Consider the following 19946-nt stretch of genomic DNA (forward strand, 5'->3'; position numbering starts at 1 on the left):
GAACCTGTCACCCTGTTTTTTCGATATTAGATAAAAATATTGTTTAATAGGGCCTGAGCTCTGCTTTACATTAGTACCTTCTATATCCCCCGATTCCCCACCTTTGCAGAGAAAATACCTTAGTAATCTCGCTGTTTTCGTCTGTCAATCACCCCGTTCCGGTCCGATCCGATGGGCGGGGCCTAATCACCGATTCTCCACACCTCCGGCTTTTCACTACGAATCATCTTCACGGCGTTGGCGTTGTATTTTGCGCCTGCGCATTCAAGTGACATCTCGCGCTTGCGCTGTATGCTTTGACCAACTGTGGGCAAAGCATACAACACATTATTGCGCATGCACCGGCTTTGTCGCTAAACTCTTTGCCCAGGAAGTCTGTATATGCAAATTGTGTTGTCCTAGACATAGTAAAACTTTTCCCATCCAGGACATAACGCCGTAACCCACTGCTAGCGTAAGTTTTGTGACAATTTCGCTAATCTATCTATCTATCTATCTCTTTACATCTATCTATCTCTCTATTTCTTTACATCTGTCTATCTCATTCTACCTGTTATTCCTGCTAACTTTCTGATTCCTTCTTTCTATCTATTTATCTATCTCATCTATCTAGGAGTAGAGTACATCCAACATACACCCTACAACATACACCATGCAACATACAACATACACCATGCAACATACACCATGCACCATACAACATACACCATACACCAAGCAACATACAACATACACCATACAGCATGCAACATACACCATTCGACATACACCATGCGACATACACCATGCGACATACACCATACGACATGTGACCTACGATATGCGACATATGACATGCAACATACCACATGTGACATACGACATGTGACATGCGACATGCAACATACCACATGCAACAGGTGACATACAACATGCTGCATGCAACAAACCACACGCGACACGCTACATGTGACATGCTACATGCAACATGAGACATGCTACATGTGACATGTCACATGCTGCATACCATATGTGGCATGTGGCATTCAACATACAACATGAGACAGGCAACATACGACATGTGACATACAACATGCGACATACGACATACTACATGTGACATACCACATGCGCCATGCAACATGTGACATGCAACATACTACATGCAACATACCACATGCAAAATGCAACATATCACATGCGACAAGTGACAAGCAACATACCAAATGTGACAAGCTACATGTGACATGCTACATGCCACATGCGACATGCACCATGCTACATGCAACATACCACATGTGACATACTACATGTGACATGCAACATACCACATGCACATGCAACATGTGGCATACAACATGTGACATGCAACATACAACATACGACAAATGACATACTACATGCAACATACCACATGCGACAAGCGGCATGCTACATGTGACATGCAACATTCCACATGCAACATGTGACATGCAACATACCACATGTGACAAGCAACATACGACATGCAATATACTGTACATACATACAGAACATGCAACATACAGTATATACATACAGTACATACAGTCAAGGCTGGACTGGCCATCGGGCACTTCTGGCAAATGCCAGAAGGGCCGGTGGCAGTAGTGGGCCGCTCATGTATGCCGCTGTCAGCACACTCCTTCCGCTGTCAGCACACTTCCCCCGCTGTAAGCACACTCCCCCCGCTGTCAGCACACTCCCCCCGCTGTCAGCACACTCCCCTCACTGTAAGCACACTCCCCCCGCTGTCAGCACACTGCCCCCACTGTCAGCACACTCCCCGCCCCGCATTCAACTATACCAGCGTCATAGACGCTGGTACAGTTGAATGTTATGATGGAGGAGAGAGCGTGTGCTGTCGCTCCCTCTCCCATCATTCCCCGCTCTGCCTCTGACACTGCAGGTGCGCAATGACGTCATATCATCGCGCACCTGCTGTGTGCTGGGCGGGCAGACTGCAGCCGCTGAGACCGGAGTCGGGAGCAGTGCGTGGCATGAGGAGAGGATTGTACAGGTCCTTCTCAAAAAATTAGCATATAGTGTTAAATTTCATTATTTACCATAATGTAATGATTACAATTAAACTTTCATATATTATAGATTCATTATCCACCAACTGAAATTTGTCAGGTCTTTTATTGTTTTAATACTGATGATTTTGGCATACAACTCCTGATAACCCAAAAAACCTGTCTCAATAAATTAGCATATCAAGAAAAGGTTCTCTAAACGACCTATTACCCTGATCTTCTGAATCAACTAATTAACTCTAAACACATGCAAAAGATACCTGAGGCTTTTATAAACTCCCTGCCTGGTTCATTACTCAAAACCCCCATCATGGGTAAGACTAGCGACCTGACAGATGTCAAGAAGGCCATTATTGACACCCTCAAGCAAGAGGGTAAGACCCAGAAAGAAATTTCTCAACAAATAGGCTGTTCCCAGAGTGCTGTATCAAGGCACCTCAATGGTAAGTCTGTTGGAAGGAAACAATGTGGCAGAAAACGCTGTACAACGAGAAGAGGAGACCGGACCCTGAGGAAGATTGTGGAGAAGGACTGATTCCAGACCTTGGGCAACCTGAGGAAGCAGTGGACTGAGTCTGGTGTGGAAACATCCAGAGCCACCGTGCACAGGCGTGTGCAGGAAATGGGCTACAGGTGCCGCATTCCCCAGGTAAAGCCACTTTTGAACCATAAACAGCGGCAGAGGCGCCTGACCTGGGCTACAGAGAAGCAGCACTGGACTGTTGCTGAGTGGTCCCAAGTACTTTTTTCTGATGAAAGCAAATTTTGCATGTCATTCGGAAATCAAGGTGCCAGAGTCTGGAGGAAGACTGGGGAGAAGGAAATGCCAAAATGCCTGAAGTCCAGTGTCAAGTACCCACAGTCAGTGATGGTGTGGGGTGCCATGTCAGCTGCTGGTGTTGGTCCACTGTGTTTCATCAAGGGCAGGGTCAATGCAGCTAGCTATCAGGAGATTTTGGAGCACTTCATGCTTCCATCGGCTGAAATGCTTTATGGAGATGAAGATTTCATTTTTCAGCACGACCTGGCACCTGCTCACAGTGCCAAAACCACTGGTAAATGGTTTACTGACCATGGTATTACTGTGCTCAATTGGCCTGCCAACTCTCCTGACCTGAACCCCATAGAGAATCTGTGGGATATTGTGAAGAGAAAGTTGAGAGACGCAAGACCCAACACTCTGGATGAGCTTAAGGCCGCTATTGAAGCATCCTGGGCCTCCATAACATCTCAGCAGTGTCACAGGCTGATTGCCTCCATGCCACGCCGCATTGAAGCAGTCATTTCTGCCAAAGGATTCCCGACCAAGTATTGAGTGCATAACTGAACATTATTATTTGATGGTTTTTTTGTTTGTTATTAAAAAAACACTTTTATTTGATTGGATGGGTGAAATATGCTAATTTATTGAGACAGGTTTTTTGGGTTATCAGGAGTTGTATGCCAAAATCATCAGTATTAAAACAATAAAAGACCTGACAAATTTCAGTTGGTGGATAATGAATCTATAATATATGAAAGTTTAATTGTAATCATTACATTATGGTAAATAATGAAATTTAACACTATATGCTAATTTTTTGAGAAGGAACTGTATGGTTTTTTTTATATATATATATATATACTAGCTATTGAACCCGTTCTACGCCCGGGTGGTGACCATTTATATTGGTATATGGTCTCCATCCTGGTATGTGCTGCTCCATCCTGCGTCCCCATCCTGCCATGTGCTGCTCCATCCTGCATCCCCATCCTGTCATGAGCTGCTCCATCCTGCGCCCCCATCCTGACATGTGCTGCTCTCATCCTGCGTCCCCATCCTGTCATGAGCTGCTCCATCCTGCGCCTCCATCCTGTCATGTGCTGCTCCATCCTGCGTCCCCATCCTGTCATGTGCTGCACCCATCCTGCGCCCCCATTCTGTCATGTGGTGCTCCCATCCTGCACCCCCATTCTGACATGTGCTGCTCCCATCCTGCACCCCCATTCTGCGCCTCCATTCTGACATGTGCTGCACCCATCCTGCGCCTCCATTCCGACATGTGCTGCACCCATCCTGCGCCTCCATTCTGTCACTGGCTGCTCCCATCCTGCGTCCCCATCCTGTCATGTGCTGCTCCCATCCTGCACCCCCGTTCTGTCATGTGCTGCTTCCATCCTGCACCCCCGCTCTGTCATGTGCTGCTCCCATCCTGCGACCCCATTCTGTCATGTGCTGCTTCCATCCTGCACCCCCGTGCTGTCATGTGCTACTGCCATTCTGCGCCCCCGTTCTGTCATGTGCTGCTCCCATCCTGCGCGCCCGTTCTATCATGTGCTGCTTCCATCCTGCACCCCCGTTCTGTCATGTGCTGCTGCCATCCTGCACCCCCGTTCTGTCATGTGCTGCTGCTATCCTGCGCCCCCGTTCTGTCATGTGCTGCTCCCAACCTGCGCCCCCGTTCTGTCATGTGCTGCTTCCATCCTGCACCCCCGTTCTGTCATGTGCTGCTCCCATCCTGCGCCCCCGTTCTGTCATGTGCTGCTGCCATCCTGCGCGCCCGTTCTGACATGTGCTGCTCCCATCCTGCACCCCTGTTCTGTCATGTGCTGCTTCCATCCTGCACCCCCGTTCTGTCATGTGCTGCTGCCATCCTGCACCCCCGTTCTGTCATGTGCTGCCCTATTCTGTCATGTGCTGCTACCATCCTGCGCCCCCGTTCTGTCATGTGCTGCTCCCATCCATATGCCCCATACGCTGCTCCATAAAGGTTTATGACCCCCATCAGGTGACGTAAGTAACAAATAGCTGTGGCATGAAGTGCCACAGCCTCATGGCACAGCAATTTGTTACTTACGCTACCTGATTCTTTTCCGGCGCCATTGTCTTGCTCCTCCTGGTGCCGGAATCGGCGCCTGCGCAGTCCACGCTTTCCGGCGCCATTTTCTTGAAGACACACTGCTGTATGTCTTCAAGAAAATGGCGCCGGAAAGCGCAGACTGCGCAGGCGCCGATTCCGGCACCGGGAGGAGCAAGACAATGGCGCCGGAAAGGAATGGCGTAAGTAACAAATTGCTGTGGCATGAAGTGCCACAGCCTCATGGCACAGCAAGTTTTTACTTACGCTATTCGTTTCGGGCGCCATTGTCTTGCTCCTGGTGCAGGAATCGGCGCCTGCGCAGTCCGCGCTTTCCGGCGCCATTTTCTTGAAGACACACAGCAGTGTGTCTTCAAGGAAATGGCGCCGGAAAGCGTGGACTGCGCAGGCGCCGATTCCGGCACCAGGAGGAGCCAGACAATGGCGCCCAAAACAAATAGCGTAAGTAAAAACTTACTATGGCGGCGGATTATTTGCATAATCAGGGCGCAAATATGTAGACGGCGTCCCCGTGCTCCCGACCCCCTGCTCTCGGCGGCATTTTTTCTATAATGTAACGCTAGGAGTGTCGCGCCTGCGCAGTCTATTAAGGCTTCGGACAGAGTGACGTTCCCAGCGTTATATTATAGATATCAACGAGTGATTACTGGATTGTGGGGCTATTGGGGGGCTGTATTAAATTCTATGGGGACTGTGCTGTATTACATTCTATGGAGGGGCTTTATTACATTCTATGGGGGGCTTTATTACATTCTATGGGGGCTGGCTGCATTACTTTCTATGGGGGTTGTGCTGCATTACATTCTATGGGGGTTGTGCTGCATTACATTCTATGGGGGCTGGCTGCATTACATTCTATGGGGCTGGCTGCATTATATTCTATGGGGCCTGGCTGCATTACATTCTATGGGGCTGTGCTGTATTACATTCTATAGGGGGCTTTATTACATTCTATGGGGGCTGGCTGCATTACTTTCTATGGGGCTTGGGCTGCATTACATTCTATGGGGCTGGCTGCATTACGTTCTATGGGGGCTGGCTGCATTATGTTCTATGGGGGCTGGCTGCATTATGTTCTATGGGGCTGGCTGCATTACGTTCTATGGGGGCTGGCTGCATTATATTCTATGGGGGCTGGCTGCATTACATTCTATGGGGCTGGCTGCATTACATTCTATGGGGAAGGGCTGTATTACATTCTGTGGGGGCTGTATTACATTCTCTAGGGGATACATTATATTCTATGGGGGCTGTATTATATTCTATGAGGGGTGATTGCATCATACTCTATGAGGGGGCTACATTATATTCTATTGGGAGCTGCATTATACTATATGAGGAGGGCTGCATTGTATTCTATGGAGGGGCTACATTATTTTCTATGGGGGGCTGCTTTATGCTCTATGAGGGGGCTAACATATATTATATATGCAGGGGCTGCATTATACTATATGAGGGGGCTGCATTATATTCTCTGGGGGGTTACATTATACTCAGAGGGCTACAATATATTCTGTGGGGTGGCTGCATTATACACTGGGGTGGCATCATTATACTATATGTGGGCAGCGTTATACTGTATCGACGACTATGGGGAATACATTATACTATATGAAGAACTATGGGGTGCATTATACTATGGGAAGTGAATTGTACTACAGGGATGACTATGGCAGTGCATTATACTATATGGAGCACTGAGGAATGTATTATACTATTTGGAGGACTGAGGAGTGTATTTACTATATGGAGGACTGTGGCAGTAAATTATACTATATAGAGGACTGAGGAGTGTATTATACTATATGGAGGACTGAGCAGTGTATTTTAATATATGGAGGACTGAGGAGTGTATTCTACTATATGGAGGACTGAGGAGTGTATTATACTACATAGAGGACTGAGGAGTGTATTATACTATATGGAGGACTGAGGTGCACATTATAATATATGGAGGACTATTGGGTATATTATACTAAACAAGCAAAATGCTGCCTATTCATCGAGTGATTGGATTGTTTATGTAGAAACAGAAATCCTTGTTCTCAGCAGCACATTGCCGTTGTAAACTGTAGTTGTGCTGCTGGTAACATGTTACTGTATGGGGACAGATTGATCTAATTGTGATTAGCCTGTTCCCTTCATTCTTTCTCAGTTGGTGTAAAAAGGCCAGGAAACAAGCGAACGACTTCAGTATTGTCAATCACACTCGTTTAGCGGCCTGAGATCAGCGCATGTAAATACAACAGAAATGCTTCACAGGGAGACTAGGCAAGTATGATGACAGTTGTAGTTAGCACTCGGCGCCTGGGAATAGCGCTAACTCTACTGCTTATCCAAGCCGCCAAAGCATTTAATTCTGGTATGTGTAATGATTTTTAGGGTTGATGTCAGCTGCTATTAATCCCTGGTGTAAGTAATAGAGAGGTGTCTATCAGACACCCCCACTACTAGCCCAGACCTGGAGAGACCCAGCGACTATGAAGAGCGGTGACGGTAGTAACAATACCGCTCTTCAGTCGCCGAGCTCAGGGCAAGACCCAGAATATCTGAAGAACGGTGATGTTATTGATGTCACCGCACTTCAGAGTCACCGGATCTCGTGCTGCGCAGCGGAACCAAAAATGGCTGTAGGCAAAGTTTATGTAGCTTCAGAATGAGGTTCCATAGCCTTTGGTAGTCTCATCCCTTCATTATCTACGAGATCCAGTTATGTAGGTAATGTAGCGGCTTTTCTTGGTATTGCAACTAAAAGCAATAAATAGAACTGAGCTGTAATGCTGGATACAGCTGTAATTATGTTACATAGTCGTGTTACACTCGCCTTCTTGTAACCTACAAGTGTGCAAAGATATCATACAGTCACCATGTGACAAGTGGGCCTGCGTAACTTCAAATGCCAAGGCTGAATTTTAGTCCTAGTCCGACCCTGCATACAGTACATTAAACATAGAGTACATACTCACCATCACCTTGATCCCCGAAGCCATTGTCACCTGTAACAAATAATAAAATAACAAACAATATACTTCCTGATCCGCAGACATCTAATTAAAATGAGTGTCCCACGACGATCTCCCGTGGAGAGCAGCCACATCAGCCGCCCCCCCAGGTGTGTATAATTTAACCTCTTTTTCTCGTCTTTCAGGAAAAATCAGTGGCTTATCTACAGCATTACAGAATTCTGTAGATAAGCCCCTGATGCTGGTGGGCTTAGCTCACCTTCGATTTTGGGGGTGACAGGTTCTCTTTAACATAAAAACAATAAAAAAAATGGTGTGGGCTCCCGCGCAATTTTCTGTGCCAGAGGGGGAAAGCCGACGGACAGGGGCCAATATTTGCAGCCTGGGAAGGGGTTAATACCCATGGCCCCTCTGAGGCTATGAATATCAGTCTGCAGCTGTCTGCGTAGCCTTTACTGGCTATTAAAATAGGGGGACCCCCCAAAAAAATGACGTTGGGTCATGCAGGCTGATATTCATAGCCTAGAGAGGGTCATGGATATTTGCCCCCCGGTACAAATACCAGCACCCAACAGCCCAAAAAAAGGAGCATCTGTAAGATGCGCCAATTCCGGCACTTAGCCCCTCTCTTCCCACTTCCGAGTAGCGGTGGGATATGGGGTAATAAGGCGTTAATGTCACCTTGCTAACGTAAGGTGACATTAAGCCCGGTTAATAATGAAGAGGAGTCAATAAGACGCCTCTCCATTACTAATCCTATGGTAGTGAAAGTGTAAAAAAAAAAAAAAGACAGCCAGAAAAAAGTATTTTATTATTTTTAATTTCACCATACTTACCATACTCGAGCGCCTGAAAAAAAAAAGTAAAAATAATAAAGAAACCGTATACTTACTTTCCGCCGTAGTCCAATTAATAACGTGTGTCCCACGACGATCTCCCCTATAGAACAGTGACATCGGGTGATGTCACTGCTCTATAGACCTCCAGGGACACACTGACAGGAGACAATGGCTCCTGCAGTGTATCACTGAGGTTACTTTAGTTCAGAGTCTCACTTTATGGCAAAGCTGCCTTGGATTTTTCCTACACAGCAGTGCCACAAGTGAAACTAGGAACTATTTTCTCACAGGGGCAGAGGAATACATTGTGGGGAATACATTATGGAAGGATACCTTCCATCATTGTATTCCTGGAACCCCTGGAAAGCGGTCACATCAGCTCAGTCTGTCCATTGAACTGTGGATGATAGCCCGACGGACATGACAAATGAACCTTTAGTCTGTCACAAAAGGCACACCAAAAGCGAGCCACAAGCTGTGGTCCCCTATTGGAGACAATGTCTGTGGGAACACCATGGAGTCTGACAATCTCTTTCACAAATGCCCTGGCAAGTGCTTTAGTGCAGGGTAATTTATTGAACGGGACCAGATGGCACATCTTACTAAACCGGTCCACAACAACCCAGATAACAGAAAAACCCTCAGAGACCGGCAGGTCGGTGATAAAATCCATTGCAAGATGCATCCATGGAGAACTAGGAACCTCTAGCGCACACGGTACACTGACGCACCCACTTGACAATTTCTCTTAGCCACCCACCCACCAGAAACTCCGACCGATCAACTTTGTTTTGGCAATCCCTGGATGACACGCCAAACAAGACTCATGACATTCCGTAAACAATGCTCTCCTCTGGGCTTTAGGCACAAATAATTTCCCATACGGAGTGTTAGTTGGTGCCGCGTCCTGGGATTTAAGAATGCTATTTTCCAACTCAGAACCTAATGCTGCCACCACTCCTCTCTGCAGAATAGATTCTTCCTTTTCAGTATTAACCGCTGGGGAGAAACTTCGAGACAAAGCATCAACTTTAACATTTTTTGTCCCAGGGATATATGTCACAGAGAAATGGAACCGGGCAGAAAACAATGCCCATCTAGCTTGATGGGCATTCAAACGTTTAGCAGCATCCAAATAGATCAGGTTCTTATGATCAATAAAAACTGATATAAGATGTCTAGCGCCCTCCAAAAAATGTCGCCAATACTCGAATTACATAGTTTTGAAGTTGCGTTATTCTTGTATTTGCGTTAATTTGTCATTTTTGAGAAGTAATTTCCTACAATTACAGAATTACATAGTTTTAAAGTTGCATTATTCTTGTATTTGCGTTAATTTATAATTTTTGAGAAGTATTTTGCAACATAAATGTTTTCTAATTGCATTTTCCTATTTGTCTTTGTTCATTTGCATTTGCATTTTGAAGAATAAAAATATTTCTAACGATTAAGGCCTTCATCAGAGTCGGAAATTGCGTTTAGTTAACTTTTACCACCATCATCTGCTGGTCAGAGTCAGAATTCTGTGACTCAAAGTTACTTTTACCAACACATGCTGGTAAATGTAAAGATTTACCAATTCGCCCAGGTTAAAGTCCAAAATCGTTCGTTTATATGGAATACATCTGACTTTTACCAATGCTGTTGAGAAATGTTAACATTTACCAAGACTTCACCGGTAAAAGTCCAATTTTACTTTTCATTTTGAGCTTTTACCAACAGCCTCGTTTAGTGTCCAGATTGACCGGTAAATCTTAGGTTTTACCGTCCTTCTGACTTTTACAGTAACATGGATAAGAAATAGTACCTTTAGTGCGCAGTCAGAGAGACAGATAAAATACACATTGTGAAGAATAGCGTGTGAAGGGAAGAGAATAGAAATGTTATTATAGGTAATTGCAAGAGAGGGAGAGAGATAGGAATTGTTAATACTGTTAGGCCCTCTTCACACGTCCATATAATACCGGTACCAGAAGAAACAGTGCCAATGTCATCAGTGGTTTGGATAAGTGTGCCATCAGTGTGTTATCAGTGTCACGTATGTTTTTTTCCGGTGTGGCTTAAGAAAAATCAGTTCCAAAGCTTCTTCTATACTTTGCAATGTGGAACACGTACAGCACAAGGACAGCACACAGATGACACACAGATGCCATCCATGTGCTGTACATATATTATACAGACTCATTTCCTCTATTAGTCTGCTCCTGCACAGTACTAATTTTTGCCTCGTGCCATGTTTTCCTTTTGCTGCACCCAATATTGCTGTATCTTCTATGTCAAACTACAACATACTAGCATATAAACACCACACCACTGCTTACTTATTTTAGTTTAGTCAGCAACAATTTAGCAATGTGCGGAACTCGATAACAATCACAGGAGTTTCATTAAAAAATGGCTGGCAAAATAAAGAATGGAAATGAACCATTTTGTTGTTTCTTGGGCTCTCCGTGCAGGTGTTGCAACAGTGAAACAGCTGTGACACTTGCTGCTGCGGCGCCGATCAGCTGATTATCGGGAGCGCTCCAGGTATCCAGGTTCCCGATGCAGCCATTCGATAAGCGCTATAGCTATTCGGATAAGGAGTTATCCAAAGCTATTCGATCATCCCTAATTGACACCGCTAACATTTTTTCAGGTGTGTATTTAAGCAGTCATGTGAATGAGGCATAAGACTATGGAAGGCTGCAGTGCAAGTAGCAGCACAGTCATTAGTAACCCATGTAGGCCCCAGTTAGCTGTGATCTCTGGTAGGTGCATTATTTCATAAAAGAATAGATGAATTATGTTATGTTTCCAAATGTTAATACATTACTTTTAAAAATAAAAAATAATACAAATAAATACGTTGGTGTTTTGTCATTATTAGGGTTCAATAGCTTTTATTACATTTTCTTAAAAATAAAAAAGAACAGTCAACTGATATCTAATACAGACATTTTTTCCTGCTCTAGACTTAAGTACAAATAAGTTTATCATCATTAGATAAAACAGTTTGAATAATTATAACAGTTTCCAGGTGAGATATATAATAGAGCAGATAATATCTGGTCACATTAATCTAGGGTATCATGGTATCAAGCATCAAGGTTGCCAACTATCCAAAAATTCTAGGACAGACCATAAAAATAGGGTACTTCTTTGATCTATTTGTAAAAAAATGTGAAAGTGTCCGTGATTTTTTTTTAAGCTGAAGAAGCTTACACAGATTATTTAGACTAATTATCATCATTTCACAGCTTACAGTGAATGCAGATGTTGTCTTCATATCAGAATTATAGGCTGTCGACAAATATGACTTATAATAATTTATTATGGTTTTCTGATTTGTCCATAAAAAATATTGTCCGTTTGTGATTTTTTGATAAGCTGTCCAGAAAAAGTCAAGTTGGCATCTTTGTTGAGCAGAAGAGCTATTGATCCATGGCCCCTAAATATTTTAGATTTTTTTTATGAGAAGATAACATAAGCAATTGTTTTTTCAAGTGTGCAAGAATTATTTACAGAAGAAATAATATCTAAAAGCAGAACAGAGGGGCTCATCCAATACTTCAAAAGAGTTGTGTAGGAATAACATGACGTAATGAATAGCTATGCTAATTGAGGGGTTAATTCATTTTTGTGTGTATTGTAGTATATGTCAAATAACTTACGCTTTTCAAATATAAATATACTCTTGGACAGTGCCATAGAACATGAGGTCGTGTACCACTACCCTTACAGTCTCTACTAGAGATGAGCAAATTTGCTCAGGTTCCCTCTTATTCGGCAAGCTATAGCGTTTGCCAAATAAGCTGCAGAGGAAACCCGGATTCCTGGAGCGTGCCAGCCAATCAGCTGATTGGCATCGCAGCTGCATGTGTCACAGCTGTGTCACAGTCACGGCACATGCATGGAGAGCCTATTTGTTGGGCTCTCCATGTATGTGTCGTGACTGTGACACAGCCGCGACACATGCAGCTGCGGCGCCGATCAGCTGATTTGCCGGCGCGATCCAGGAAGCCGGGTTCCCTCTGCCTCTTGCCGAATAAGAGGGAACCTGAACATATTCGCTCAACTCTAGACTCTCTACAACATAAGTTTTACTGTCCTGAATACAGATGTTGCAATTTGTCTTTGGTAAGATGTTATCTCAATATGGTTTCCATAATGTGCACTAAATGTGAGTTACATTTAACAGCTTTATGTATTAAATTATAGCTTTTTGCCATTCTTCGCAGCTGAGTTGTAGGACTAGTTCTTGCTTCAACATACTATGGGTGTTACATTTTTTAAATTCTCTGAAAAGTATGCTATTGCTGAGTTTCAAGAACCAGGCTGTTTAGTACCGGTGATTACCATCCGTTTGCCAATAGCCATATACAGGTGCTTCTCACAAAATTAGAATATCATCAAAAAGTTAATTTATTTCAGTTCTTCAATACAAAAGGTGAAACTCATATATTATATAGAGTCATTACAAACAGAGTGATCTATTTCAAGTGTTTATTTCTGTTAATGTTAATGATTATGGCATACAGCCAATAAAAACCCATAAGTCATTATCCCAGTAAATTAGAAAAATTAACAACAAAAAAAACACCTGCAAAGACTTCCTAAGCTTTTGAAAAGGTCCCTTAGTCTGTTTTAGTAGGCTCCACAATCATGGGGAAGACTGATGACTTCACTTTTTGTATTGAAGAATAATAAGAAGAATTTTTGAGAAGCACCTGTATGTTGATGTCACTTTAACATTACAAATGCTGTCATTGTGAAAAAAAAAGTTTGAAAGGATTAGGATACAGTCCTAGATAACCTCAAAGTGTCATACATGATGATGTCTTTTCAGGGCAATTGGAGGCTTTGGAGCACTTTCGATTCTATCTGAGTAAAGGTACCGTCACACTGAACGATATCGCTAGCAATCCGTGACGTTGCAGCGTCCTGGCTAGCGATATAGTTGAGTTTGACACGCAGCAGCGATCAGGATCCTGCTGTGCCATCGTTGGTCGGTGCAGAAAGTCCAGAACTTTATTTCGTCGCTGGACTCCCGCAGACATCGCTGAATCGGCGTGTGTGACGCCGATTCAGCGATGTCTTCACTGGTAACCAGGGTAAACATCGGGTTACTAAGCGCAGGGCCGCGCTTAGTAACCCGATGTTTACCCTGGTTACCAGTGTAAATGTAAAAAAAAAAAACACTACATACTTACATTCCGGTGTCTGTCCCCCGGCGCTGTGCTTCTCTGCACTGACAGTGAGCGCCAGCCGGAAAGCACAGCGGTGACGTCACCGCTCTGCTTTCCGGCCGGCACTTACACAGTGCAGAGAAGCAGAGCGCCGGGGGACAGACACTGGAATGTAAGTATGTAGTGTTTTTGTTTTTTTACGTTTACGCTGGTAACCAGGGTAAACATCGGGTTACTAAGCGCAGCCCTGTGCTTAGTAACCCGATGTTTACCCTGGTCACCCAGGGACCTCGGCATCGTTGGTCGCTAGAGAGCTGTCTGTGTGACAGCTCTCCAGCGATCACACAGCGACGCTGCAGCGATCGGGATCGTTGTCTAGATCGCTGCAGCGTCGCTAAATGTGACGGTACCCTAACTTTTTTACCAAATCAGATTAAATGAATCCAAAACAAATTTTGCGAAGTTCACTCATCTATAGTGATGACTTTTAACAGTAACAGAATTAACTATAAGTTGTGCTCGTAAATACTTAAACTTTAACTATATCATAAGCAAAAGGTGTATCTTGAAGCAGCTCTTTCCATATACCCGCTTACATCATATGGACATCATAGTGATAGGATCTGGGATAGGGACCTCCCCCCCATTATACAGTAAGGCTAATATGTCTATAACTTAGTCATACACAAAGTTCTGTAGCATGAATTGGTTGTCGATATCATAAGTCTGTTGAAAATCACTACCTCAGACTAAAATCTTTGCAGTTTTGAGAATGTCAATAATTTGTTTTAGACAGGAATCTCTGGTGAGAGTCATGTCACTTTATGTGGTAAATGATTCTACAAATCCTAATGATACTGAGAATGCTATTTTCAATGAAATATTGTACTTTTTGTTAGTGTTAGATTTAGATTGATATAATTTGCATTTATTTAGAAAATTTGCTAAAATGTGATGAAGGACTTAGAAAAAATTTCCAATTTTTACATTTAGAAATTTTATGTCATTAAAAAAAAGTCAAACCACGCAAAAATAACATTGATCATATGCCGATTTTACATTAACCATGTTTTGAAATGTCTCTTTTTTTGTCAGGATGCTAGAAAGTTTAAAAGTTTAGCATTAAGTTTTCATGTTTTAAACAAAATTTCACATGTGAAGTGGTCCCTAAAAAATATAGATTTTTATAAAAAGACTTTCATGGGTCTAAATGTCAGAACACCACCAAAAAATACTCCATTTTATATACTGCACACCTTATAAAATGTAAAACCCCATTCAGGAAATTATTTTAGCCCTTCAAATGTTTCACAGGAATAAACATAAAAGTGAAAAAAGACTAAAGTGGCAAAACTGAAAAATGTATTTTTTTTTATAATAAAATATGGTTTTTGTTTACGTTTTCCATTTTTAAAAGGGGAATATGAAAAAATAGACCCCACTATTTCAATCAAACATGACAAGATCTCATGTGTGGTCGGACACCACTGTTTGGGCACATAGCAAGTCTGTTGGTCTAGTCCCAAATTTTTCATTTTAACAAGGGATAATAGAACATGACCCACAATTTTTTATGCAATTTCTGGAGTATGCCAATATCCCATATGTGGCAGGTAGCACAAGTTAAAAAAAAGCCCTCAATGAATTCATCAATGCTTATAGTAAGCATTTTGGCACTATAGGTTTTTCAATACAGCAAGGACGATTGTATCAGTAAGGTAGATAGCCGCAAGGATCATTATTAATAGGATAATACCTAACTTTTAATGTGTAATCAATTAAAATCAGGAGAACAACATACAGTTAGGTCCATATATATTTGGACAGAGACAACATTTTTCTAATTTTGGTTATACTTATAGACATTACCACAATGAATTTTAAACAAAACAATTCAGATGCAGTTGAAGTTCAGACTTTCAGCTTTCATTTGAGGATATCCACATTAAAATTGGATGAAGGGTTTAGGAGTATCAGCTCCTTAACACGTGCCATCCTGTTTTTAAAGGGACCAAAAGTAATTGGACAATTGACTCCAAGGCTATTTCATGGACACGTGTGGGCAATCCCTTCGTTATTTCATTCTCAATTAAGCAGATAAAAGGTTTGGAGTTGATTTGAGGTGTGGTGCTTGCATTTGGAAGGTTTTGCTGTGAAGTAAACATGAGGTCAAAGGAGCTCTCCATGCAGGTGAAACAAGCCATCCTTAAGCTGCGAAAACAGAAAAAACCCATCCGATAATTTGCTACAATATTAGGAATGGCAAAATCTACAGTTTGATACATACTGAGAAAGAAAGAAAACACTGGGGAACTCATCAATGCAAAAAGACCTGGGCGCCCACGGAAGGCAACAGTGGTGGATGATCGCAGAATAATCTCCATGGTGAAGAGAAATCCCTTCACAACAGCCAACCAAGTGAACAACACTCTCCAGGGGGTCAGCGTATCAATATCTAAATCTACCATAAAGAGAAGACTGCATGAAAGTAAATACAGAGGGTTCACTGAACGGTGCAAGCCACTCATAAGCATCAAGAATAAAAAGGCTAGACTGGACTTTGCTAAAAAACATCTAAAAAAGCCAGCACAGTTCTGGAAGAACATTCTTTGGACAGATGAAACCAAGATTAACCTCTACCAGAATGATGGAAAGAGAAAAGTATGGTGAAGGCGTGGTACAGCTCATGATCCAAAGCATACCACATCATCTGTAAAACACGGTGGAGGCAGTGTGATGGCTTGGGCATGCATGGCTGCTGGTGGCACTGGGTCACTAGTGTTTATTGTTGATGTAACCCGGGACAGAAGCAGCCGAATGAATTCTGAGGTATTCAGAGACATACTGTGTGCTCAGATCTAGCCAAATGCAGCCAAACTGATTGGTCATCATTTCATACTACAGATGGACAATGACCCAAAACATAAAGCCAAAGCAACCCAGGAGTTTATTAAAGCAAAGAAGTGCAATATTCTTGATTGGCCAAGTCAGTCACCTGATCTCCACCCAATTGAGCATGCATTTCACTTGTTAAAGAATAAAACTTCAGACAGAAAGGCCCACAAACAAACAGCAACTGAAAACCACCGCAGTGAAGGCCTGGCAGAGCGTCAAAAATGAGGAAACACAGCGTCTGGTGATGTCCTTGTGTTCAAGATTTCAGGCAGTCATTGCCAACAAAGGGTTTTCAACCAAGTACTAGAAATGAACATTTTATTTAAAATTATTCAATCTGTCCAATTACTTTTGGTCCCTTTAAAAACCGGGTGGCACATGTTAAGGAGCTGAAACTCCTAAACCCTTCTTCCAATTTTAATGTGGATACCCTCAAATGAAAGCTGAAAGTCTGAACTTCAACTGCATCTGAATTGTTTTGTTTAAAATTCATTGTGGTGATGTTTATAACCAAAATTAGAAAAATGTTGTCTCTGTCCAAATATATATGGACCTAACTGTATGTAAACAATGCCACAAAGAAAGTGCATAAAAACAATAACAGTGCAGATAATAAAATGTCTGGTCTCACCCCTTCGATGTCCTGGAGTAAGCCATTTTTCCACTAGCGAAAACGGAGGAAGGAGTATGCTGCATTAGCTGCACTGTTGTGCCCTGTGCTGGTCTTCTGTCCTTACAAGGACAGTCCCCAAGCGTGGTCCTGTCCTAGAGAATGTCCCTCAGTTCCCTCCCAACATGTTTTGTCCACCGGTCAAAGTGGACTCATCAAGAGAATGGGAATATATAGAGATATTAGGGTTCAAAATTTAGAACTAAAGTGAAATCTTTGGGGAATCAATTTTTTTTAAATATACAAGGGTATCCCTATGATCAGGGACTCATATCCACAGAGTTCTGCACAACTTGGAAAAGGCGATACCTATAGCACTGATTCTGTGCTCTGTGGGTTTTAAATACCATATCTCACTACTTGAAACACCCTCAGGGTCTGATGTCATTTCCCCACCGGGTCTCCTGCATGTTTGGCTCATGTTCAATCACAACAGGGATTCCCCAGAAGACCAGCCTTCTATTAGTGGTAACATCCCCTTCCCATACCTCCACTCTAGTGACATGAAGTGTGCGGTGTCATAGAGAAGACATCTCACTGCTACAGTGTAAAGGGCAGGGAAACCCCCACTAACATACAGGGTAGGAGCTGCCAGTCAGGCCGGGCAAATATTAATTCATAAGTCCTAAGTTACACCTCTCTGATGCACTTTTCATGGGGAATATGGGGGAATTTGAATGTAATGGAAGGGGCCTAAACCTAGGGGAATGGGAGGGGGTTGGGTAGGGTTTGAGTGGTAAAAAAGGGTACAAGAACAAATACTCCTTAGAGCAGGGCCAGCTGCATGTATGTGTGCAACACACACACGTACCTCAGAATGTCCTCTCTCCCTCTCTGAACCACTGTCCCGGAAGAAGAATATACTGAGGGGGCGTGGCCTAATACAAGGGGTGTGTCAGCTGCTTCTCCTGCTAGCTGTGCGGGACAAGTAGAGTACCGTGCGGGACTGTGGGGCACAGCCTCAAAATCAGGACAGTCCCACAGTATGAGAGACAGTTAATAATAATAATAATCTTTATTTTTATATAGCGCTAACATATTCCGCAGCGCTTTACAGTTTGCACACATTATCACTGTCCCCGATGGGGCTCACAATCTAGATTCCCTATCAGTATGTCTTTGGAGTGTGGGAGGAAACTGGAGAACCCGGAGGAAACCCACGCAAACACGGAGAGAACATACAAACTCTTTGCAGATGTTGTCCTGGGTGGGATTAGAACCCAGGACCCCAGCGCTGCAAGGCTGTTGTGCTAACCACTGAGCCACCGTGCTGCCCACGGTTGAGAACTATGGGTTACCCTAATACCTCAATGTTGCAGGACAGTATTGCTGACCACTGCCCAACAACCAGACCACATTTTGTACATCAAAATAGTCTTCAACTTTATTATACCCTGAAACCTTAGTTCATCTGGTTACATCACATATACATATAAAGATATCTATGCATATTAATATACATGTTAAATATTATTTGCATGCCATGTAACTGATCTGTATAGATAATGTTCTCTGTGTATTAATATCTACAACAAAACAATACACACATCCATTATTTGTTGCCACAGTTCCAGACATTAGCATCCAGACTTCTTGAATTTAACAGTGGTCAACCGTACATGTGCAACTTGATTGCAGAAAGTGATATCATGCTGTAAAGTCCTGAGTTACCAGATTAAACACATTGCTTTCCAGTGAAGTTTGCCACTTGCCCCAGTGTCGCTGAATCTCAGCCTGTACCTGAAAGAAATGTAGATAAAAATAGGAACATGGTAAGAAGACATTTTGAAGACATTTTGGAATGACAGATGACTTGTAATATTAATATTTGTTAAAATTTTAGGCAAGAGAACACATTTCAGAGTATCAAGGTAAGCTTGGAGGGGCAGGTTGGATTTTACCTGATAACTAGTTTCAAATTTGTCTGGCAGCCTCTTATCTAAGGGTGGTTTCACACTTGCGTTTTTGTCTGCAGCGTTTTTTTCCTATATTTAACATTGAAAACGCATGCGTTTTTTGGTGTACGCGTTTGCATGCGTTTTTGAACGCATGCGTTTTTTTACTGCATGCGTTCATTTTCAGAAATGCAACTTGTAGTATTTTTGAGAGGCGTTTTTTGGACCAAAAAAAACGCATGCGTTTTCATGCGTTTTTTTGGGGTCAAAAAATACATTGGAGTCAATGGGGACGCATGCGTTTTTTTGTGCATGCATTTTTTTGCGTTAAAAACGCATGCGTTTTTCTATTAAAAAAACAGAAAACACACTGATATGCCACCCCCAACATAAAGGTGATAAAGGGATCCTAACTCTAACCCTACCCCTAACCCTACCCCTAACCCTACCCCTAACCCTAAGGGATCCTAACCCTACCCCTAACCCTACCCCTACCCCTAACCCTACCCCTAACCCTAACCCTAAGGGATTCTAACCCTAACCCTACCCCTAACCCTACCCCTAACCCTACCCCTAACCCTAACCCTACCCCTAACCCTAAAACCTACCCCTAACCCTAACCCTA

At 43.0% G+C, this 19946-nt stretch overlaps 1 protein-coding gene across 1 annotated transcript in view; it reads right to left on the bottom strand.

Annotated features, from left to right (window-relative positions):
* Positions 1-18790: 18790 nt before the first annotated feature.
* LOC138664648 (vasoactive intestinal polypeptide receptor-like) overlaps positions 18791-19946 on the bottom strand; it is a 339770-nt gene continuing 338614 nt past the window's right edge. Inside the window, exon 13 of the mRNA XM_069751535.1 lies at positions 18791-19166. Within this exon, the coding sequence (XP_069607636.1) occupies positions 19074-19166 (93 nt within the window). The 3' untranslated portion in view covers positions 18791-19073. The remainder of the gene's footprint in view (positions 19167-19946) is intronic.

The sequence above is a fragment of the Ranitomeya imitator genome, chromosome 2, assembly GCF_032444005.1.
Source record: "Ranitomeya imitator isolate aRanImi1 chromosome 2, aRanImi1.pri, whole genome shotgun sequence".
NCBI classification, from domain to species: Eukaryota; Metazoa; Chordata; class Amphibia; order Anura; family Dendrobatidae; genus Ranitomeya; species Ranitomeya imitator.